Source organism: Protopterus annectens, chromosome 16.part0 (genome assembly GCF_019279795.1).
Source record: "Protopterus annectens isolate FY-2018-M chromosome 16.part0, PAN1.0, whole genome shotgun sequence".
Lineage (NCBI taxonomy): Eukaryota > Metazoa > Chordata > Ceratodontiformes > Protopteridae > Protopterus > Protopterus annectens.
The window spans coordinates 240,746,027-240,771,517 of record NC_056750.1 but is presented as its reverse complement, the minus strand read 5'-3'; the positions used below and the strand labels follow the sequence as shown (position 1 = coordinate 240,771,517).

The 25,491-nt window shown below is 38.7% G+C and overlaps 1 protein-coding gene across 1 annotated transcript in view; it reads right to left on the bottom strand.

The window, feature by feature from the left end:
• The window catches only part of LOC122790581 (extracellular calcium-sensing receptor-like), a 497,373-nt gene that overhangs the window by 169,269 nt on the left and 302,613 nt on the right, over positions 1-25,491 (bottom strand). The window contains exon 6 of the mRNA XM_044058106.1: positions 12,321-12,542. Coding sequence (XP_043914041.1) covers positions 12,321-12,542 — 222 coding nt within the window. The remainder of the gene's footprint in view (positions 1-12,320; positions 12,543-25,491) is intronic.

Here is a 25,491-nt window from a genome sequence, read left to right as displayed (position 1 = left end):
TGATGGTGAGGGGAGAATGTTCCTTGAGATTATACCTGTAGTCCACAATTATCTCTTTTGTCTTGATCACATGCTAAGTTATGTCTGCACCAGGTAATTAGTTGTTCCACCTCATCTCTATATGCTGTTTAATTTGAAAAGAGATATCCTGGTAAGGGGATATGAAAGCAACATCTTCCTCAATATACTGGATGCTATAAAATGCAACAGATGATCTATCCATCCTTGAACTCCTCAGTATGATGATTAATGTGTTCAGGAACCCATATGCTGACCCAGAAATTGAGGTTAGAAAAAGGAGTATGACTATAACCTTTGCTTCAGATTACAATGAAATCTGTAAAGGGGTGGAAGACAACTGGGCCATAATAGACAGCAAAAACAGATAGCTAAAATATTGGAAGAAGGCCCACAATTTATATTTAAAAGAGAGAAAATTATCAGGGATTATTCTGAATCCAAAGGCCTAAATACTAATTGAGGAATTAATAGTACTTATGTTTGTGAAGCCCCTTATAGCAGTTTCTGCAGGTATATGAGCCAAACTGAACATTTGTTCTGCTCTAGCATTGGTCAAACATATTACAGCATAAGCAAAAGTGATTGTAATACCGAGATGGTTATCTACAGGGCACAATGCACAACATGCAACTGCTTTTATGTTGACAAAACAGTTAACACAAACAAAATAAACATTACCCAGCACCTTTCAGACATCAGATGCAAGGTTAACAGAAATGCATTAGCCAAGCATAGCATGTAGAAAATTAGCCATAGCCCTTTCAAGTTTCATGTCCTCAACTGTGTCAACTTATCCCCACTCAGTAGGAATAAAAATGCCTTGCTTGAGAAAAAGGAGATTGAGGGGGAAATTTTCTTGAATGCATGCAACAAACCTCAAATGCTCCATTAAAGTATGCTGGAATTAAGGAAACGTAACCACATGTTGTACTGCTTACTTAAATCCCTAGCTACTGATGTCACAGAGACTAGGATCAATTTCTAGAACAGCCCGCACCTTTGTTTTACAACTAGCTCCATCCCCCATTTGAATGTCTGCCAATCAACAAGGTCCCATTTGTTCGAGTTCACCTCCCTCCCCAACTAGGTGTTTATCTCGAAAGCACAACAAGCTTCTAGTGTTTTTTTTCAGAGATTATTGGAGATGAAACAGCATCTATCAAGTGAAGAATAAAGGCAACAGAAAGATGGCAAAACCTGATGCACCACAGCATTTGAGCACAAGAATTCCATCCTCGCCAAGGACCTGTCATCACTTTCCCAGTCGGATCCACTACGTAGAAGTGAGACTAGAGATGTGTATCTGGACCTTCATGGTAACTTGTCACAAACTTTGATTCCTCTTTTGTATCTGCTCACTATCAATTCTTGTAATAAATTATCAACATGAATTTTTCTCCCACATCACCCTAGCAATTTGAAACGTTTAATTGTACCACACATGTTTGTCTTTTCAAATACCATCTTTGTCATCAACTGAAATTCATAATTCTTTAGCTTTCAATTTTTATGAGAAATATTATATTCAAAATATTATTAGGTTTAACAAGAATCTGAAGAAGCTCAGTTGATACAGAGCAAAAGCACTACACATTTATATCATTTGAGACAAATGTTTTGTTCATTGCCTTCTTTAGGAATACATAAAAAGGAAGATTTGACATCTATAAACACTATTAGGCTACATAAAAGTGGGTCCCATATTCCTATTAAATAAAAAAAATGGATAATTACACTTATATAACAACTGGTACCACTTATAGCCTCATAAAAGCAGACTCCATCCATCCTTTGACCAAGGAGAAGGGACTGAACACTAAATGAATCATTTTCAAAAGTTTTTAGCCCACTCCTAGTTACCAGCCCTGTAAACATAGGCTTCACAAGTGGTCAACAGACTGATGTGCTATTTTTTTAGCATGACACAAAATAAATATTTAATAACCTTAATGTTTTTTTTTTTTAAAAAAATAAACAATATATCATCAAAAACCACTAAGAGATTAAAACTGTTCAGCACTCAACTGTTCTCTACTAAAACTGGTGCAATGTAGGTCACAGAGACAGAAATTTAATCAGACTTTACAATAAAACTATATAATACATTAGAAATTGTCTGCTCTCAAAAGTATAAAGACAGTGAACTGCTATGAATACCTAATATTAAGATGATGAAACATGATAAAATTATTTTTGGATTTCTTCCTCTACAAATTAGTAAACTTTATACTAAGCCTGTTTGAATCTGTAAAAAGCCATGCACTGTGAAGGAGCTGGGAGTTTCAGTTGGGATTGAGAGGACTTTATATCCTCCTGCAGATAAAGGACTAGTTAAAAGACCCCACCTATAGAAAAAATCTTAAGCAAGTTAAGGAGGAAAAGTACCATCTATTTGGAAAACAGCAAATATAACCAATAAGAAATAAGCTTAACACTAGCCAATTAAAACGGGTTCCATTAGATATCACGAGCATTCAAAAATTCATGTCTTGTGCCAATAGCTACACCAACTTAGTAATGGCTAGTTGGGGGAACCAGTTTGTATTGTTGAATAGTATGTGGAGTCAGATTATCTTTTACAAATGCTTTGTAGATGACATCTTCATCTTATGGAATGTTGACTTAACAGGATTGACCAATTTTTGTGAATATATCAACAGTACCACAAGCTTCCTTGAATTTGAGGTCAGTTTTTCATATGAAGAAATGAACTTCTTTGATGTATGTGTATATTGGGATGATAAAGGGACACTTTCTACCAAGATACATAGGAAAGAATGTCATAGGAATCATCTATTGCATAGGACTAGCATGCATCCCCACCATGTTTTTAGCAATGTGGTTAAGGGACAGGCATTAAGAACCTCAAGGTTGACTACAGAGGAAGGGAGATTTAATACTGAGATGGAAGTATTAGAAGAGAGGTTTGTTAATAGGGGATATAACAAAGCAGAAGTTTCTGATGTAGTTTCTAATGTTGGGCAGCTTAGGAGTGATAGAGGGAACCTTATTTCTCTGAGAGGGAGGTAATCAACAATGTTGAGCATGTGAAAGGTGGAAAATTCAAGAAGAGGCATGTGAGAGTGCCAGTTGAATATTCCAGTGATGTCAGAGTAGTCACTGATGTCATTCGGAAATATTGGCCAATACTCACACAGGATCCTCAGATAGGACCCATAGTTGGTGATAGACCATCGTTTCTATACCAAAATAAGAAATCTTTGAAACAGATGTTGTGTTATTCTAAGGATAAACGAGAGTTCAAGAGTCATGATAAGTTGGGGACGGTCCCATGTTTGAACTGTAATCAGTGTCAGTATATCAACACAAGCAATGTGTTTTTACACCCTGACCTTAGGAGAGACTTTTCTTTCAAGGTAAAGGCAACCTGCAATAGTATCAACATTGTTTATTTGGCCATATGCAACAGGTGCTCCACTTACTATGTGGGTAAAACCAATAGAAAGCTGAGATATAGAATCAGAGAGCATTTATTGAAAATTAGAAACAAAGACAACACCAAAGCATTGGCAAGGCATGTTGACAAAACTGATGCCAGTCACAGTTTTAGGTTTCAGGCAATAGAAATGGTGTATGGTAATGAATGAGGTGGTGATATAGTGAATTTGACTGAGACAACAGAGAGCAGGTGGATATTGAGGCTTAAAGCAGACAAGGGGAGGGGGCTGAATTAAAAGGTACCCCTCAAACCCATATTGAAGTCCAGACCACTACATAGGTAAACATGCTGTTTTGAACTCTTGTATATGACTATATATCGTTTAGGAAAATAACATTCTATTATGAATATAATGTTGCATTTTTTATCAGCATTGCTTATACAGGGAGTTTTGCCTTGATACATTTGTCTTTTTCTGCAGTGCACATTAATGAAGTTAGTACAATGTCTTTTTTACATTTTTTGTATGTTCTTAAAGATGTTGCACATCGGATATGTATTTATTATGATGTGTTTTTATTTTTATTTTTATTTTGTGTTTATTTTTGTGTCAATATGTATATGCTTATTGAGTATAACTCTGCTTTTAGGTAGTGTGAGTTTAACTAGTATATAGGTGAATGATGACATGTGAAAAGGTTTGGGCGTGTCAATGATTGAGTAGTATTTAAGTAGAGTGCAGTTTAGTTTTTATTAGGTCTGATAAAGTGGTGTTTCAACACCACAAAAGCGCTCACCAATAAATCAACTGTTTTTATATGCAGCCGTTGAGTAGTTCTTTGGATGTGTTTGTGGCTCAGATAAATACGTTTTCATCCACAGACTTCATCAGATGAATACATTTTAATTCATCTGATGAAGTCTGTGGATGAAAATGTATTTATCTGAGCGTTTATGTGAAAATAAAAGTTGTATTTATATCTTTTCAGGCATCTTTGGAGTGTGGTTTTTCGAGGCCTTTTGAACTGCTTAGATTTTGTTCTAGTTTAAGTGTTGAAGGCTGCTTCCCTATTCTCTTTTTGTTTTTTGTACTTACTTGTTGTACATTGCCTTAATTTCTTGATTGTACATATGTTTAATTATTGTTATGTTGATGTTATATTGAAGAAACCTTGCTCTTTTCCTGCCTTTATGATCACTGTATTGTGTAACTGTATATTGTTAAAACATTGCTGTATTTTTGCCTGTATGACCTGGGTCATGCCTGAAAAAAATCTGCAGACCAGTGTACCTACCTGGATAACAAATAAAAATAAATAGGTAAAATCTATTATATTTCCTAGCCCTTATTCTAATCCCAGCCTTCAAACGTTTATACACATATTCCCACCTATAACACAGAAACAATCGGTATGTATGGTACAAAATCATTTCATCCCTCTGTATTATATTATATTGGTATATGCAGGCATCATGATGACACCCATGACCAGCACCCACTTCATTTGGTGGAAAAGTCTGTTTTCAAGTCTAAAAAAATGCTTTCTAACACAAATTCTAATACTAAACAAACTGTGGTAATTTCTTTTGTACTTAGTACTTCCCTCTAGATAAATATAACATCACATGTTCTTACCTTCTGTTCTGCAGGAATGGGCTACAAAGAGGTACAATGAGTAGCATTGGCACATCACAGCAAGAGATTCTCTAGGTTTCATTCCCGGCAGGGATGCCTACTGTCTGGAGTCTTTATGTCCTCCCTGTGTCTGTATGGGTTTTCTCCAGGTGCTTCAGTTCCCTTCTATACTCCATAGACATGCAGTAAGCTGATTGGGTGATCTAAATTGGCTGTAGGTGTAAGTGTGCATGTGAGAGCATGTGTGTGTGTGTGTGTGTGTGTGTGTGTGTGTGTGTGTGTGTGTGTGTGTGTGTGTGTGTGTGTGGTATGAGCACAGGGCTTATAACCTCATCTAATCAAAGTAAACAATTTATTACCAAAAGAGCAACAAGGACCATTCTCCTTTGCTGTTACCCCTATGTGCCAATCAATTGCATAATGGCCTGAAGGGCAGTAGAGGGAGGGACAGAGTTATGTACAATTAAAACTCTTTTAATAATAATAAACAAATTGCAATCTCTTTCATACTTAATACTGATTATTTTGGATAAGTATAATCTCAGAAATTCCTTATGAATGGAAGTATATAAATTCATGTTGGTATCTGCTTAACTTTACATTCCTCAGTTTCCCAAGAAATAGCTAGAAGCCCTTATTATAAGACAAAACAGGTGGTAGTTCTATTATCAGACTATGTGTTGTAGCTATAAGTCCTGGAGAACTATAAACATTTGTTTTGAATTTCGAGGATACCAGATAAGTAGAATAAACTAGGTATGACTATGTGATAAAATTTATAGATGGCCATATCAATGTCACTATTATATAAAAGGTTGATGTTGACTATTTATATACTTCCATTCCTATGGAAGGCAGGATAGAAAATATAAGATTATACTTACCTAATAGATTAGTATTTTGTTATTCTCAACAAAAACTGCAAATCCTCTTGGCTAAAGGTTGGTTAAAATATACTAATAAACTGTCCAAAAAAGAAATAAAACCAACCAACAAGGCCGTAAAAACACAGCTACTTTATTAAATGATGATGAGTGCTTTTGTCGGGTTACCACTTCTTCAGACTATACAAAACTGAGCAATACTGAGTTTAAATAATATTGACAATCAAACATAATTAAAAGTAATTAGAACATCTCATACCCACCTGTCTTTGAGGACAGGTTTTAAAGGAACAGTAGTATTTAGACCTGTTTTTTTATGTGCCTGGAGGGTTAAAATGCACTTTAAATTAGGTCTTTTCTATTTTGTTATTCACATCCCCACCTCTAATATCAGACTCAACCAATTGTAAAACTCTAAAACAAAATCTATAGTGTCTTTTACTGATATGGTGACAGGCTAATGCATTAGTTTTTAACTTCTTATGAATATCCCAGCATGTTCCAAAATCCCTTTCTTAAGTTGTCTTGTGTTTTTCCCCACATACAAACTAGAGTAATTACAACAGGTAGCTAAATAAACTAAAGAAGTGCTCCTACAGTCAGCATAGAAATGGGGTAGGACTTCACGTCCTGTTACAGGATGTATAAAGTGCTTGGTCTCTCTTAAAAGTAGTACTGATCCCCATGGACCTTGTTTTTCCTTTGGCTCAGCCCAGAATCTGAGTCTGGTTAAGTGACTTGCTCAGAATCAAGCGGTTATCCAATCGAGGCTGAGGGAATCAAACACCGGATGTCTAGACCACAGGAAATTGCACATCAACAGCCATTAATCATCTGCACCAATTACCAGATGTTGCTGTGTAGCTCTTACATGGGCCCTCAGCTTTGCTCATAGTGGTGTGACTATGTGCATGTGAACATGCATTGTCATATGCATACTACATGCATGCTACTGGGCTTATTGGGTTACATGATCTACATTGTACAATGCTAGTCATTATCCAACCTATGAAATTTTGATAGCGAATACTGTTAGTGTATCTGTTGTACAACATCATCCTAATACATTGTTAGCCAGCTTTGGGCCAGGTTTCACTACTTTGACTGTGCTATTTTGCCTTTATGCAGCTGTGTAACGTTTCTGAATCCCATATGTATATATGTATATGCATAGTAGACATATAGTGCTGGAACATTTGTTTGCCCTTAAGGAGTAATTTACATATGTCCCATGGGATGCTTTCATCAAAAGAGGTGTTTTTTTTTTCATAGATGGTACTCTGCTTTTCAAATACCTTTATGGTTTTGTCCTATACGTACATGCTGTGGGGACTTTTTTTTGTCTTGGACTTTATTTGGGACTTGCTTCAAACAGAATGAACATCAAGAGTTTTATAAGGTGAGTATATGAAAGTATCATTACATTTTTCACTTATGTTCTATTAATGAGTTCCCCCAAAATGGGCAAACTATATCTTGTTTTTAACTATGGGATTATGTTTTTGACCTAAATGCATAATGCAAAGTATTATGTGTGTTTTAAAGACAGTCTGTTGGAGAGCTTGTATGTTCTTGAGAAAAAATATACACATTTCCCATATAGACTTTGTCAAGAGATGTCTATAATTTTTTTTTATAATGTGTTTTCCTAGGTTCTTTATATATGGATTATAATACATTAGCTCTTGAATGTTACCTCCTTGCACAAATACACACACGCACATATATATATATATATATATATATATATATATATATATATATATATATATATATATATATATATTCAACAGTCTACTTCAAAATATTGAAATACCAGATAATGATTCCCATTTCTTCGAGATGAAAATGGCGAAACTTCACTTAACTGAACTGTTACATAAATGAAAATGACGCCCAGGAAAGGAACTACTTGGCCACCATGGACAAACTACACATAATGAAGTAAATCAAACCCACCAAACTGAGGGGGCTTCACCATCCACACCCCCTGATGAGGAGGCTGTGCCCCCACACCTGCCCAACTAAACATACCAACTTAGAGATCGCAATATAGCAGGGAAAATGCCAAATACCTCCATGGTGGCCACGTAGTTCCTTTCCCTTGAATCATTATTGATGATGCAACAATTCGATTAAGTGACGTTTCTCTGTTTTCATCTTAGTGAAATGGGATTCGATATTCTGGTATTTTGATATTTTGAAGTAGACCCATACACATATGTATATATACAGTAAGACACAAGATGTACATGACAAAAATATTATTGTATACCCAGGAGTGTTGAGAGGCACTGCTCAAAGGCCAAGTGCTTTTCAGTCCCTGAGTGTATGATAATATCTGTACTTCACACACTTATGTGCCTTAGTTTTTATTTTTATTTATTTATTGTGTGTGTGTGTGTGTGTGTGTGTGTGTGTGTGTGTGTGTGTGTGTGTGTGTGTGTGTGTGTGTGTGTGTGTGTGTGTGTGTGTGTGTGTGTGTGTGTGTGTTGTCCAGGTAGTCCTAGTAAGACAGTGTATTCCTTTCAAGGAAAACCCAATATGGCATTTATACTGTCTAGGGGTAACTTGGCCAGGGCACTGTGGAAATTCAACTACTCTTCACGACTAATGTCAGCTTCAAGGTAGAGGAGTTAAAGAGCAGAATGACAGAACTGGAATCTGGTGGTCTTAGTATTAGCAGTTACTAAAGTTATTTGCTCACTCAGTGATTGACAATATTATTGATACACAATGGTTAAATACTGGGAACAAAAAATAAAGATATGTTCATTTGGCAGAGTTTAATGAATTTACCTCTGACTGGGATTTGCCTTTGCAATTAAGTTGTTCAACTTTATTCATGGAGTCTGTCATGGAATTCAGTAATAGGTCACTTCCACCAACTATTCTTCAGTAACAGAAGGTGATATCAAGTAGTCAAAGTCACCTTCTTTCAAGTGGTGCATCGTAGAATAGAGTGTAGAATGGTTGGGAGATTGCAGAACTAAAACTTGTTGGAGTAGCAGACATTTCTTCACTTCAGGTATTTGTAAATGGCATCCCAATGGTTGTTATTCTTTTTGGAATAAAGTAGTTTCTGCATTGAACTATCTATTCACCACATGAGGAACTTATTCATTTATCTACAGAATCCATATAAGATTGCGTCTATAGTCCAAAGCAGCATTGCAAACTGTAGTGCATAATTTCAACAAAAGGAAACTGAAGGTACTATGGTTTTCTTTTACAGTATATGATCTCAGTCTAAATATATGATGTAAGTTCATATATGGAATTGAGATATGTTTTGAAAGGAGTAAGATCTGCAAACTAGATTGCTAAAGTGTTGTGAAGCTGTGCAAGTAATATATACAAATTTAGTGTTCAATGGGGAATTTAGGCAGAGGTATGTGAAGGATTTATTGAACAATTAACAGGCAATGATCAACTTAAGCATATAGGAAAATCAATAAATAAAAATAATTGATGTGTGTTGTAACATCCTGGCCAGCCTAAAAAATATTTACGTGGAAAATTGGAGTATTTTAAAAGAAATCTTCCTATATTATTATGCAAAAATTGCATTCAGAGCACAAGAAATACAATTATGTTAAGAAATGTACAAGATGTAGGGCAAAGATCACATCTGGGTTGTCTGCCCAAAGAATAATTGGAAAGACACTGAAAAATTGCGTAGTGAAAGTTTGTTATCACTTCAGTTTTGGATTCAGAACACAATGAGCTTTCACAGGAGGACACTGCCGAACTTAAGAATTGAGGAACGTGCTCATGAGAATTAATTTCTTCTACCTAATACAATTTCAGTACTGCAGGTAAATTAATGCAGTGAAAAGGAAGCAGCAGCAAATGATGGTGGATAAACTTAAAAGGAAGAGATGGCTCAAGGAAAGGAACAACCACAAACATAAAAATACTCAACCACAATGTCAATAGTTGAATAATTCCTATGTGTAAATGAAGAATTACAATGGGTGAAGACATTTAAAGGTGATATTTGCTTAGTTCAGGATGTTATACATGTAGATGTGGAAAAACTAGCACATATTAATTTTTTTGAAAGTAAATAAATTGGGTCATTTGTACCACATACACATTCTCATGTTAATTTTATTGACATATTGAGGGCTCTGATAATTGATGTGGAAATTAAAGGGAATGTTTATGCTTCTATATCTTTATCAGCTAGAAAAGGATTATGGGATAGGTTACATGATTTTATTTTCATAATTTAGGGTGGTGATGTTCATTCATATTTTACAGATATAAATTAAATAAAGGGAGGACGGTCAGAAAAGTTTACCCCTGTTTTTCAACAGCCTTTATCTGGTAGATTCCAATGTCAAGGAACATGTTATACAAAAGGCACGGTAAATTAATAATGTATGGTATTACACCATTGCCTGGACACAAACATTTCAAGCAGATTATGGCTAAACAGTGAAGGTGTGTTCACTAACAAAATGTTAATTAGTAAAGAGGGTAATGACTCAGTGTTTATATAAATCTCTCAATATTATTCATGGATCTTCAGCAATGTATATATCAACATGCATACAGTGACAAAGGTAAGGATGTGAATAATTCTTTGTCTAAATGCTCAAGTCTTATCTATAAAAAGTGAGCTCTATTGTTGAAAAAGTTGCAAGAGATATAAGAGGTGACAACTGGGAAAACCCAGAGAATTACACTGGCAAATAAGATTAAATTCCTGAGTGACACCAGATTTGAATGTTAACATCTCTATTTCCTCTGATCTGGGTGTGTGCTTTATATGTGTTTCTGACTGGTGAGAACTGACGGGGTATATCAGATGGGTTGGGTGAAATGACTATGTTACTCTGATGAAGTTCTAAGTACATTAAGGATAAAATTACGAAATAAAATTTGTAAAACACAATTGATTGAAAGTTTAAACAAATGGAATCAGACAAAGAATGTTATGCTCATCTGCAACTATGGGGCAGACATTATAGTAAATTTGATTCTTACAGTGGGTCTTATAATGAGATGAAATGCACCCAAACTATGAAGTCCTTTTTCAGATTCACACTGTTGTCCTGCATCCCTTTGTTGGGGGGAACTGAACCACTACAACCCTGAATACTAGCTATACTAAAACTAATAATGGGGTTCTGACTGAAAACTGAGGATTCCCCCTGACTCTGAAGTACTGCAACAGTATAGTTATTACTTCCATGCACATAGATTTTAAATTATAGGTTACCTTTTAAAAGTAAGTAATATTTCCAGCATTGTCAATTGCCCACATAGTCTAGCCATAATTATTCTAGAAACAAATCCCATAACTGGTATGAAAAAACATATTTTTGCAGCCATATTTACAGATAGATGGATAGGAACAGAGACACAAATAGATAAATAAATCTGTTCGAAATTTTACAGCTAAAGAAATCCCAATCCCTCCACGCTACATGCTCCAGGGACCTCAACCTCATTACCACAATCAACAGAACAAACTGGAGGGACAGATTCTTAACCCAGAGACTGCCCATGCTCTGGAATAGACTTCCCATACATGTCAACAGGAGTGCCTCACTGGTCCTCTTCAAGAGAAATCTTGATAAGTGGATGGGAAATAGAAAATTCACCCCGGGGATCACTCCAGTGGCTCTTCTTGACAGAGGCACTGGGAACTAAGGTCAGGTGGCACGATGCAAGGGCAATCCTATGGGCTAGGCTTGTAAAGGCTCCTGGGCCATAGCCTAGTACACACCTATTAACCTATGATAGATAGATAGATAGATAGATAGATAGATAGATAGATAGATAGATAGATAGATAGATAGATAGATATGGCTATAGCTAGATAGATATATGTGTGTTTGCAAATGCATTTGTAACATGAAATATATTGCTATTTAAATATTTGGAGCTACTACCAGACATTAGCAATACACAAAGAGATTAAAGAGCACTTTGCATGCATAATTGTTTAATACTAAATATTTATTAATGAGATCAGCATGTGGTAATCTGAGACAGGCCAAATCACAAACTTTTCAATATGTTAATAAAATATTGTCATTTCTTAATTAAAAGCTTTGCATCACATGTACCAGTTTGGTCATCTCAACGGCATGTCTGTTTAGCTAGTTGGGGAATTATCAATGCTACCTGTGTAGCTGTCTGCTCTGCATTATTTAATTCTGTTATAGTTTTTATCAGCCTAGTAATACCCAGTATAAATCAATGCCTGTTTTCAGGTGGGACCTGTGATGGCTGATGACATTATGACTTGCTCATAGTTACAGAGTATGCAGGTGCATGTGTTAGGAGCACACCTACAACATACAGGTCATGGTAGTTACCCCAGTCCACTATCATATATAAGAAAGAGATGAGAGCTTATTACCTGGGTGTGACCTCCGTTCCATTTGATCTGATGTTCATCGATAACCAAGTCAGGGCTGGCGCTGGTGTTATATCGTCCAACTTCAACATACCTTGATAATCCGCTGTCACTAACTTGCCAGTTCAGAATATCATAAACAGCTGGAGGGTCACCATTTATGTCAAAGAATATTTCATCTCCAGTTTTGTCTCTGAAGTGTACTTTCTTCAAGTACGTTAACAGCTAAGGAAAAAGAAGCAAAAAATGTAAAAGATTTTTACATAAGATGATTGATATTTTATTATACCTGCTTATTAATTTCCATGATAAATGAATAAATTCCTCCGGTTTAAACTCTAGTGGGAATAGAGGAAGAATTAAGCCATTCCATGGCTTCTGATTGCTTGCAGAACATTGAATCATGCTGTCCTGCTATTGGTCTTTGGGCTCATTTGAATTTTTTTGTATTTCTGTGCATCTGTGCAGCCTTGTACCCATTTGCTCAAAGCTGCTCAATGCCAAATAACCATACTACATCGACTAAGCAGCAACCTAGAAACACGTTGGATAAGTCATTTGAATTTCTTGCTGAGTTATTAAAGTAGCCCTGCACTTATTTTTGGCATTTCTTGTGATCTGAGTCAGATTTGCTTTGGTTTAATCTTTAGTGAGAGCAGAATAACAACTAAGTCAATTCAAAGCCTCTGATTACTTATAGAAGCTTAAATAGTGCTGTCTTGCTATAGGACAGTGGACTCATTTTAAATATTTTTGCATTTCTGTGCTACTGTAAGTTGCCTGCATTTGTGTAGCACTGCACATTGTGTAGCCACATTTAACTGTGCGCTTTATAGATGCAAGTACTTAGAACCAGAGCTGGATCACACCTGTATGGACTCAGCCATACCCAACAGAACTCAAACCTGCTCCTCAAGGAAACACAAACCTGTCTGGTGGACATCCTCTATCAACAGGATTTACAACAAAAGGAAGAAACTGGTGTCCAAGGGTAAAAAGGAACAAATTCCAAATTGGAAAAACTCCCTCCTCAGTCTCAACAAGCAAATTAGTGAAAACCTCAATTATGAGTTGAAACTAGCCCCCAAAACAAAGAGAAACCACAAAACCTTCTTCGGTTACATCAGGAACCTCCATGGCAAAGCCCAGGTTTGTTCCAAACTAGTACTTAATGGTACTGCTTACACTGATCTTGTTGACTTAACCAACCTGCTAGCTGATAGATTCAGTGCAAACTTTATCCTCTATCTCACCAAAGGCCCATTCCACATCACTGATACTTGTCCCACACCTCACATCTGCATAGATCAAGTTTTAAAGGCCCTATCTGTGGCAAAGAACACAGCTTCCATGGGAACTGATAGTATTCCATGCAGTATTTTGCACCATCTCTAGCAAGAACTAGCTTCACTGTTGAGCACCCTATTCAACCACAGCCTAATTACAGGCTTCATTCCAGCAGAGTGGAGAACTGCCATTGTCATACCCTTGCACAAAGGTGGTGCCACTACTGACCCAGGAAATTATTGCCCCATTAGCTTGACAAGTTTATCTGTAAAGCCATGAAGTGTATTATTATGGATCTAATAAACAAGGACATATGCAATCTCCAAGAACTTGACCCACCCAATTTTGATTCATCAGGGGCAGATCTTGCTATTGAACCTGTTTGATTTCTTTGAGACTGCTACCAGGGCCCTGGATGAGGAAAAATAAGTACATACAGTTTGCCTTGACTTGGCCAAGGCCTTTGACACCATCTCCCACTTGGGCATCCTCAAAAAGCTAACACAACTTAGTGTAAATCCCTATCTCTTCAGGCAGGTGGCCAACTGGCTCACTGATAGAACCCACAGGGTCAAAATAGATGCCAGCACCTCCAACAGCAGACCTGTCACTAGTGGTGTCCCCCAGGGATCTGTCCTGGGACCCCTACTCTTTGGCATCTACTTCTCAGAACTCCAGGCAAAGACAAAGGGCCTGTGGCTGACCAAGTTTGCTGATGTCTGTAAGCTGGGTGCTGTCAATGACTCCCCAGATGATGTTACAATACTGCAAGTGGGTGTCACAGCAACAAATAACTGGTCCCAAAGTCATGGCCTTAAGTTAAATGCAAAAAAATGTATTATCACACCATTCGGCAAAAACATGGCCCCTACTGATTACCACATCAATGGCAACCCCCTAAGCACACAATCTGTGGTGAGAGACCTGGGTGCTCAGGTTGACAACAATCTCACATTCGTCTATCATGTGGCAGCAGTGGTCAGAAAAGCCTTTTACTTTGCTCATCTCCTAAGTAAAGGGTTTGCATCCAGAAAAAAATGGGCTATAACCTCTCTGTACTCCTCCCTCATTAGGCCTAGAATTGAGTATAATGCCCCATTTGGTATATACCTCTCCAGATATCTGCACCAATTGGAAAGGCCACACAAATACCTCACAAAGAGAATCTATGGCCTCCGACACCAGTCCTGTGCAGACAGGCGCAAATCACTATCACTCTACTCAGTATCATACAGATTGATCAGCGGTGATCTGTGTCTCGCCTACAAGGCAATATCGGACCCTGCTCTACAATAGATGCTTCATATCTGTAAGTCTAATTCCTCACACATTATCTGCTCGATAGACTTAAATCTAATATGCGAGATCAACAAAACCTGTTGCAGAGACAGGTTTGTCTCTCAGAGGCTGCCCGTCTCTGGAATAGACTTCCCATAAATGTCATAGTACCTCACTGACCCTCTTCAAGCTCAACCTTGATGACTGGATAGGGAGCTATAAATTTGCTCCAGGGGGTTCCACCTTTGTCCTTCATTGACATGGGTGACAGGTGCTGACTGAGGTTTCTTTTTTGGGGATAAACTCTTGGCTAGGCTTGTAAGGGCCCCAGGGCTATTAGCCTAGTAACCTCCTATGATCCTATGATCATGGTCGAATAGGCCTTAGGTAGTGTAATAGATCAGGCCCCCCTCTCCACATCTCTGCCCCCCAGCATCCCTGCCCCCAAAGTGCTACTGCCCAGCAGCCATTCATGTCTCATTACCTCTCTCTTTCTCTCTCCCCATTACCATAAAACACTGTTCAGACCTGTCAGTTTACACACTATTTTTCTTCTTTACTTCTACAATGATTACAGATATTTGGATTTAATTGAAAACTCTAATTTCAAATGTTAAAGCACACATACTGATAGCTATTTGCTACACAAAACAATACATTCTCACAATGAAAACAAACTTAGCATGAGCAACAGCAAATTTCTCTGCCCTTCAAACTCACATTCATTGAAACTGGATTGAAACCCACATTCATAGAAAATGCAACTGGCCAGTGGCAGATTAAGTACACCTTTTGGCTGTTTTCAAACCATGGACACTCTGCACACATTTTTAAGACGAACCATAAATGCATGTTTAGATTCACCATTCTGATTGTATTAAATTATACTCTTTGTTTAATACAAAACCTTCTGTTGGAATATATTTTAAATCTGTAGTTTTGAACAGTTTTCCAGTAAGCAGTGAAACAAAACATATGAAGCAATAATGACAAAGCTACCCATTTCAAAACATTTCAACCATAAAAGGCCACTCAGACTGCGTCATTATAATCTACCAGTATCAGTCAATATGCACAGACTCTGCAGAAGTAAAAGTCATCTGAATAATTCCACATTACAGAGGGCTGTAACTAATGAAGAGATTGCTGCTAACAAATAACTTTGCATTTCTGTGCTTCATCTAAAAAAATGGTATGCAACAGGAATGGCTGACAAACCAACAACATGGCCATAGTTACTAGTCATCTCATCCAAAGGAGGACATGCACACTCCAACCCTTTATGCTGTACAACAGTCTCAGCAATCAATCTACCTGATGTGGGAATAGAACCAACAGTCTTCTGGACCAAAGGCAAGTATGCTACCTGTTGGCACCACTGACACTGAAAAAACATAACTCTAAGACTGCTTGACTGACATTGACAGACTGTAATCATTAGTAATTCACAGAACAGAAAATAATAATAATAACAATATTGATAATAATAATGATTAAATTAAAGGACACCTGGCCGTTGGTGTGGATGTTTACGGCACTTCCTTGCTAATAATCAAAGCTCAGAGCTTGATTCAGTGCAAAGTCACTAAAATAGATAGTCTCCCCTAACTGGGGCATTACACACACAATCACACACACACACTCTCACACACACACACACACATTGCTTCAGCTATGATCAATTTGCTGAACACAAATTAATGGAACTAAATCTCCATTTGTTGGTTGCTCTGAAATCTTAAATCAAATCTCCCACAATTTACATTAGGACATTGCCTAACACTGAGGTTTCTGGAAAATTCTCCCACATTGTTGTAAAGCCCTGATGTGTTTACAGAAGTCTTCAGGCTTGGTTTACTTACATAAGATTTTATTTTGTATCACCCCCCTCCCCCATCCATCATTGGCCCTAGGCAACTGCCTAGGTCATCTAGTGCTAGATCCAGCTCTGCTTTTAACTGTAACTTTATCTATATAACCTACTGAAGAAAGTCTCAGTGTACTTAGAAGACACTATGTGAAAAACACTGTGTTTATGCAAGGTGGCTTGTTCCTCTTGCTCATTTTAGACAGATAACACTCCAGATACGCAACTCTTAATCTCATAAACATTACTCCCCTTCCAGCCTATGACTGTAATTAACTGGAACCATAGAGCTGCACTTTCCAACTGTCTCTGTAGCCAGCTTGGTTGTTGAAGTGGGAACCCCGAGACACTGTCACAATTATCTTATATTTATTAATAACCGCCTTCTACTTAAAGAGTCTGCCACAGTGTGTGAGAGATGTAGTTATATAATATTACTGGAAGCAAAACTTTCACACAAAGCCACTGCTTATAACAAGCAGATTGTCAGCATAACATAACACCACCCTAAACAAATGTCAAACATCTCAGACCAAGCGCAAAGTACTACATATGCTGAGGCCCTTAGAAATAACCTATATAAACCACAGAGGCTTCATAAATGTAACTCAAGAAACAATTACCCTCAGCAACCTCACAAACATGGACATTTTCCCAAAGCTCATTAGACAAACCATCACACATAGCAATATCTTCATCATAAGTGATACCACAGTGAGACACGCAGATGCACCACTCACCAAGCTATGCAAAGTGAGGGTCATGGTCAGTTACCAGTCATGTTCCAGGATTTATTACATCACAGAAGCACTCACATCCTTGCACCACAAGTACACATAAAACACAGTCATTGTATATCTGGGTATAAATGACTTAGGCTATGTTAAGCCATACCATCCTGGACTATATGAGAAGAGACATAATGGAGCTCTCAGAATATGTCTCTGAGTTAGGTATGAACCGAGCCTTCAGTGATATTTTACCATCACCAAGAATGATGCCACATTGTGAACAAAAGATAATTGACTCAACAACTGGCTTGAATTCTGGTGTCATTCTAAGGGAGTACAATATACAACAGCCTTTGAACAGATGGTAGACAGTCTAAACTGCTTTGTCAGGCACAGCCTGCACCTCCTCCCCAAGGTTTAGATTATTGGATATACCATTTTCCACCAGCCTCATAGTGCTTTTTTTAGGCAAGATCAGTTTTCTAATGCTTACAACATAACTAAACAGAATCAGCAAAACTTTAAGGTATTGGTTCTCAATCCTAAGAGCCTTAACAAAAAACTCCACACCCTGCACACACTACTTACCCTGGAAAATGTAGATACATACATCATCACAGAGACCTGGTTCATAGGTTCATAGGTTCATAGGTTCATACTAGGCTATCTGCCCTAGGGCATTTACAAGCCTAGCCAGAGTGTGTATGGCTTTCGCCACCCATTTTAAATTAATTTTGCAATGCCCTTTTTCGAGGTTAGTATACTGTGCCTCTGTCTAACAGTGACACAGAAGTGATACCCGGCGTAAACCTACAATCTCCCATCCACGCATCAAGATTCCTCTTGAAGAGAGTCAATGAGGGACTCTGCCTAACCTGGACTGGGATTTTATTCCAGAGTGAAGGGAGCCTCTGGGTTATGAATCTGTCCCTCCAGCATGTCCTATTTATTTCAGTGCTGAGGTTCAAGTCCCTCGAACACGTAGCTCGATGGGATTTGGATTTTCTGAGGTGCAGCATGTCCATTAATGTCGGGTTGGACATGGCTTTATACGTCAGGTACAGATCACCTCTGAGCAGGCGGTATGCCACTGAGTAGAGCTGGAGTTTCTTTAACTGGGCAGCATATGGCATCTGTTTGAGCCCCTTGATCCTCTTGGTGAGGTACTTTTGGGGTCTTTCCAGTTGCTGCAGGTGTCTGGTAAGGTACATCCCAAAAGGGGCATTGTACTCAATTATGGGCCTGATGAGGGATGAGTAAAGAGGCACGATGACCTCCTGATCTAGATGTGAATCCCTTCATGATTAGGTGGGCTATATAAAATGTTTTTCTAACCACTTTGGCCATGTGGTTGTCAAATGAGATTGCTATCAACTTGGGTCCCCAGGTCCCTAATTACTTCTTCTGTACTTAATGGATTACCACCTATGTGGTAATTTGTGGGCACTTTGTTTTTGCCAAAGGGGATGACTATACACTTTTTGGTATTTAGCTTGAGGCCATGGCTCTGGCACCAGTTGTCTGTTTCTATGAGGCCCTTTTGGAGGATGCTTGTGTTGGCTGGAGAGTCTATTATGGCCCAGTTTGCAGTCATCTGCAACTTGGTCAGCCACAGTCCTATCATGTTGGCCTGTACCTCCGAGAAATATATACCAAACAAGAGAGTTCCCAGGACTGAGCCTTGTGGGACGCCACTTGTAACTGGTTTGGAGTCTGACATGGCTCCAGCTATTCTAACCATGTGGGTTCTGTCCTTGAGCCAGTTTGCAACCCATCTAGTGACATAGGGGTTTATATTTAAGCTGGTGAGCTTAACTATAATTCCCGAGTGGGGTATTGTATCGAAGGCCTTTGCGAGGTCCAGGTAGGCTGTGTGGACCACCTTCCCCTTGTCAATGGCCTTGGTGCCTGTTTCAAAGAAATCAACCAGGTTTAAGAGGCAGGATCTGCCCTTAACAAAGCCAAACTGGGTAGGATCCAGTGTCTGTAGGTCCCCAATATCTTTATTTATGAGGTCCATGATGATCCTTTCCATAGCTTTGCAGACCAAGCTAGTGAGACTTATGGGGCGATAGTTTCCAGGATCCGTTGAGGCACCACCTTTGTGGAGAGGGACCACTGTTGCTGTACGCCACTCTTTGGGTACATATCCTGTAGTAAGGCTGAGATTGAACAGTAGTTTTAGGTTTGGGTTTAGCTCTTCTTGGAGTTCATGTAGGACACAGCCCGGGACACTGTCTGGTCCCATTGTTGCTGTGTTTCTTGCTTTGGAGAGGGCAGCTCTTACCTGAGCATCTGAGATGTCAGGGGGGCAGTACTCTGCTGAGATAGATATTAGCCCTTTTGGTGGGGAGGTGGGGGAGAAGTTTGCGCTGAACCTGTCAGCTGGGATGTTGGCAATGTCTGTGGGTTCGGTGTATTTTCTGTCATTTTGGACAAATTCTGAGCATATCTGGGAATTCCCACCCAGGTTCCTAACATAACTAAAGAAAGCCTTGTGATTATCCTTAGTGTCCTGTGCAATTTTTCTCTCAAAGCTGGCCTTAGACAATTTTATGAGTGCCCGTAGTTTTTTGCTAATACTGATCAGAGATGCCTTCCCTTTTTGCGATTTTGCTCTATCATGTAGTAGCTTCCTCCTTCTATTGTATAGTTTGTTTATGGCTGGGGTCCACCAGACAGGACGTCTGCCTTTGGAGGATTGGGTCTTGGTTTTATTTGGGATTGCATGATCCATGCATTCCTGAAGGTGTTCATAGAATGCGTTTATAAAGGATTTTGTGGTCTGGGCCGTATTATCCACAGGCCCGGGGGCTTTGAAGGATTCTTTCTCGGTTTTGAGGAGTGTGAAATTTGCTTTAGATAAGTTTTTCACTGTGGTTTTCTGGGCATGGGGTGGGGCGGGATGTGAATATCCAGTGATATTAGTTTATGGTCTGATCTTACCAGTGAGGGATACACTTCTGGTCTGGAGCATAGAATCCCCATGTTGATGATGATCAGGTCCAGTATGTTTTCCCCTCTTGTGGGAGTGGTAACAAGTTGTTCCATAGCATTTGAGTTTATAAATTCTAGGAACCTTTGGGCTAGGGTGTTGGAGCTAGAGTAATGCTCCCAGTCTATGGTTGGGTAGTTGAAGTCACCCAATATAATGGTGTTTGGAGAGACCTTCATATTTTCCAGTGTTCTCAGGAAGGCCGAGTGGGGTTCCTGGGTTTGGGAGGGTGGTCTGTAGCAGGCTATAAACTGGAAGGCAGTTTTACCCACTGTTAGTTGCACATGGATAGTCTCTGATGCTTTGTGCTGTGCCACCAATCTGGAGGTGTGGGTATCTTTGACGAATATTGATACTCCCCCTCCTTTTGTGGTTTGGTCCAAGTTTTGGGGCCGAAAAGCATGGTATGAGGTATAACCTGGTAGTGCTGGGGTGCTCTCGAGAGCCTTGAACCAGGTTTCTGTTACGGCACAGATATCAATGTTCTCCATGCTAAGGAGAGTTTCGAGTGCGTGCATCTTGAGGTTTAGACTTCTGGCATTGAGTAGTATTACTCTTAGTTTCTTATTCCTTGTGATACCTGTGGAGGTGGGTTGGTCTTTTGAGCCTTGCCTAAAAAAGGCACTATGGGGGTAGCAAGAGCCTTTGCCAATATCCGAAAGCCCAGGGGTGAGAGGTGCAAGCCATCCCTAGCGAAGCATCGTGGCTTGTCGAGCATGTCATCCCAGGCTGACAGGCATTGGATCCCCTTTGAATGACACCAATACTTAAGCCAATTGTTGAAATTGATAATCTTGTCTTCATACTGTGGCATCATTCTTGGTGAGGGTAAGATGCTATTCAATGTCAGGGTCATACCGGCTTGGGCTACATGCTCAGAGTGCTCCTCTATGTCTCTTTTCATGTAGTCCAGGGAGGTACATCTCAGGTCATTCACACCAGCATGGACAATGACTGAGTCATATTTGTACTTGCCTTGGAGTGACCTGAGTGCTTGTGTTATGTGACGGATCCTAGCACCCGACAGGCAGCTCACTGTGACCTTCTCCTTGTTCAGCCTGGTGAGCGGGACTTCAGTGTGCCTGATGATAGAGTCACCTATTACAAGTGTATCAGGTGTGTTGTTTAGCCTTAAGGGCTGTGACTGTTCGGCACACTGGCTTTGTGAGCTATGTGTTGCATGTGTTTTGTTTTGGGGTAGCGGTTGCTTGGGTGTCTGCTTTGGAGGTCTCTACTGCTTAGGCAGATTTTTATTTAGAGCCTCCAAGTATGTTTTTGTGAGTTTATGTGTTTGGTTTGCTGTCGTGGTAGGTCTATGTGAGACTGGAATTGTAGTGAGTGTGGTTTCCTTCTCCTCCTGACTGGTTACACCAGTACAGAGTTGAGAGAGCTTAGCCTCCAGTTTGGCTATATGGTTGCATCTCTCACATGTGTTGGAATTTGTTGGGAGGAGGAGAGGGTTGTCTGTGTACATGAGGCAGTTGTAACATTGCCTCAAGATTCCCAGATTCACCAGCTGGACTGGAGAGGAGATTGACAACTGACCTTTGGACATGCTAAAATAGTATTGAGAATTTCTTTATAATTGAAAAAAATGGCCATTGGGGAGCAAGGTACTCCAGGGGGAGTTTGTGAGGGTGTAGTGCTTTTATTTTTTTAGTACTGACTTATATAATTGCTTTAGTGAGCAAGTGCCAGGTAACTTAAATGCAAAAAAGACAAACAGTAACTTTCTTTCAAGTGAAACAAGGAAATATGTATAGTAAGCAATGCAGATATCGCTAGGGATCCACAGAAGCACTGAAAAGCCACGTTTTAGGTGGAATTAGCTTTTCAGGGAAATAACACGCATACAAACAAAACTAGATTCAGCAGGCCTGGATCTAGTCTATGCTACAGCAAACAAGGTGTACCAATTACAGTAAGAAACAGTGGCAGGCTTCAATTCCTATCACTTGTAAAGGCCCACAACATTAGAAGTATGCAAGTTGGAGGTGTCTATAGTCTTAAAAAAATCTAAACTCCATGCTCTTTAGACAAGATAATGACTTGGAATTCCTGCATGTCCCACTTACCATAAACAAGACCTCTAACTTGTAAGGGCCCACAACATTTACAACATTAGAAGTAAGCATTAAAGCTAGAGATGTCTCTATATTCTTAAAAAAATAAATAAATAAATGTAACCTCTAGACTTATTATCAACAGCAACAGATTCGCTAAGCACTTTCGCTAATAAGCTTCATCAGACCATCTAACAAAGACCTAGATCCTGTATAAAAACAGGAAGAATTAAAAAGACTCCTTTGTTATAACAAGAGGGCTAAAGATTTTCAAGGTGAAGAATGTTCAACACAACCCTGTGGTAAATGTAATTTTTCTTCACTGATTAATACCTCCAATACATTTTTTCATCCAGATCTCCAGAGAGAGTTTATGTTTCATGCTGCAGCTACTTGTATGACATCAAATGTCATATATCTTGCGGAATGTGAATCCTGTCACTCATTTTATGTGGGGAAGACCAACAGGGTTTTTAAAGACAGGATAAGGGAACATATGTATAATGTTAGGAAGAAGATAGACAACAATGCACTCTTGAAACACATTATACAGACGGGATACACATAAGTTTAATATCAGAGTTTTGGAGGTTATAACACCACATATAAGGGAAGGTGACATTAGGAACCATACAGAATATAGGGAGACAAATTGGATTATCATCCTTAGAGCTGACGGGGAAAGGATTGAATGAAAGGGCATCCATCAAACCATTACTTAAAAAATGGAGGGTGCAGAAATAAGATAAATACTTACCCATATATTATTATGAATTGACTTATTTTTTAATGATGTCATGTTTTAAAAATTGTATTGGTGAAAGTTTTTAATACTATCTTTTTAAAAATTTTGTATGGATTAATTGAGGCATGAATGTGATTGGACAATTAATTTTATATATGTAGGGGTTGTTTGATGTTTTGTTAGATGGTCTGATGAAGCTTATTAGCGAAAGCGCTTACCAAATCTATTGCTGTTGATAATGAATTTATGCACAAAGAAGAAAAGGAACTGCCTGGTTGTTTCATTGTTGCCTTTTGATGTGGCTTACTGTGCATTATTTCTTTCTACAATGAAGCATTTATCCTGTGGAGTATTCTTTGTTTTATTGTTTTAACCTCTAGACTGTTTAAACAAGATGACTTGGAACTCCTTAACATCCAACTTACCAACAACAAATCTCCTAACTTGTAAAGGCCTACCACATTATAAGTAGGCATTAAAGTTGGAGGCATCTCTATTCTTAAAAGAAATCTAACCTCCAGGCTCAATAACTTGGAACTCTTCCAGGTCCAACTAATCAAAAACAAAACCCCTTATCACATCACAGCTAACTACAGGACCCTGCTATGTCCACCTCCCCCCATACTGCCTACCTAAACATTATGCAGTCCTTATGTATTAAGCCAAACACCATTCTCCTAGGAGACTTCAATTATCCCACTTTCAACATGCTTGCCCAGAGATTTCTGAATTTCTTAAATACAGACTCATTGGACCAGTTACTCTGCACCTGACCCAGGGGAGATAACACACTGAACTTGGTCCTTACTTATATGGGACAGCTCTGCTCCCTTCCTATTGTAACCTCCTCTCTGGTCAAATTCAATGACAAGTCAGTCACATTCACCTTAAAAATGAAAGCAGAAGCATTCTCCAATAGCTCAGTATTCAGAGACTACATGAAGGTTAGTCTACTAAAACTGAGTGATCCATCCATCCATCCATCCATCCATCCATCCATCCATCCATCCATCCATCCATCCATCCATCCATCCATCCATCCATCCATCCATAAACCCCCTTTTTTCCATTTTGTTTGCATGGGTTTAGGCTGTCACATCAACACTAATTATCATTTGGAGACCATATTCACACTGTTAAGTGGCTAGCCCTACCTTGGTTGTTTTGCCATACCATACATGCATATGTATTTATACCTATAACCAATTTTAGAGCATCAATTAAATTAAAAAAAAAACTTCCACATTGACAGTTTGCATAGGTGTATTTGTTCCCCTCAAGAACAACTACAATGTCAAATTAAAAAATAAACAATTGTTGCAGAACCCCAATATAAACAGACAATAATAATAATAATAATAATAATAATAATAATAATAATAATAAAAATAAAAACTCAATGCAAGCAAAATTAATTCTAACTTTCAAGGAGCTAAAACTAAGCAAGGAACTCTAAATCCTCTACTAATCACCCAAAGCCAGATCTGAGATACAAATAGCAACCCAGGTGAAAGATAACCACAAAGCCTTCTTTCACTGTGGTAGTAATCTCAGACACAATGCTCAGCACTGTGCAGAGCTAAGAATAAATTAGATCACATACTCAGACCCAGAGGATAAAGTTAATTTATGAGCAGACAGATTCAGCTCCAACTTGGCCCCTCTCTCCCCTCCAATATTTTCAGTTCTGATATCTATGTCTACTTCAAATCTCCCAAGAACAAGTTCTCAAGGTACTATATAAGGCCAAGAACACTATATCTATGGGGTTGGATAACATACCAGGCTGTCTACTGGCTAGTTTGAAAAATGAATTGTCAGTCCCTCTACAGAGGCTATTCGACATTCACCTCAAAACTGGCTTTGTGCTAGATGAGTGGATGAAAGTAGCAGTCCTTCCCTTGCTCTAAGGTGAGGCTTCAATGGACTTGAGTAATTACAGACTCATAAGCCTGACCATTCTCATCTGTAATGCTATGGAAAAGATTATTATGGAAGTAAAAGCTAGGGATATAGGTTACATACGAATTCTTGACTCAACCCAGTTTGTATACATCCAGTGCAGGACCTGCCTACTTAACCAGGATGACTTTTCTGGAAAGGTCACTGAGGCTAGAGATGAGGGAAAATCAGTGTGCACTGCCTATCTGGACCTTGGAAAGGCATTCAACATCATCCCACACTCATGTGTCATAGATAATCTCTACC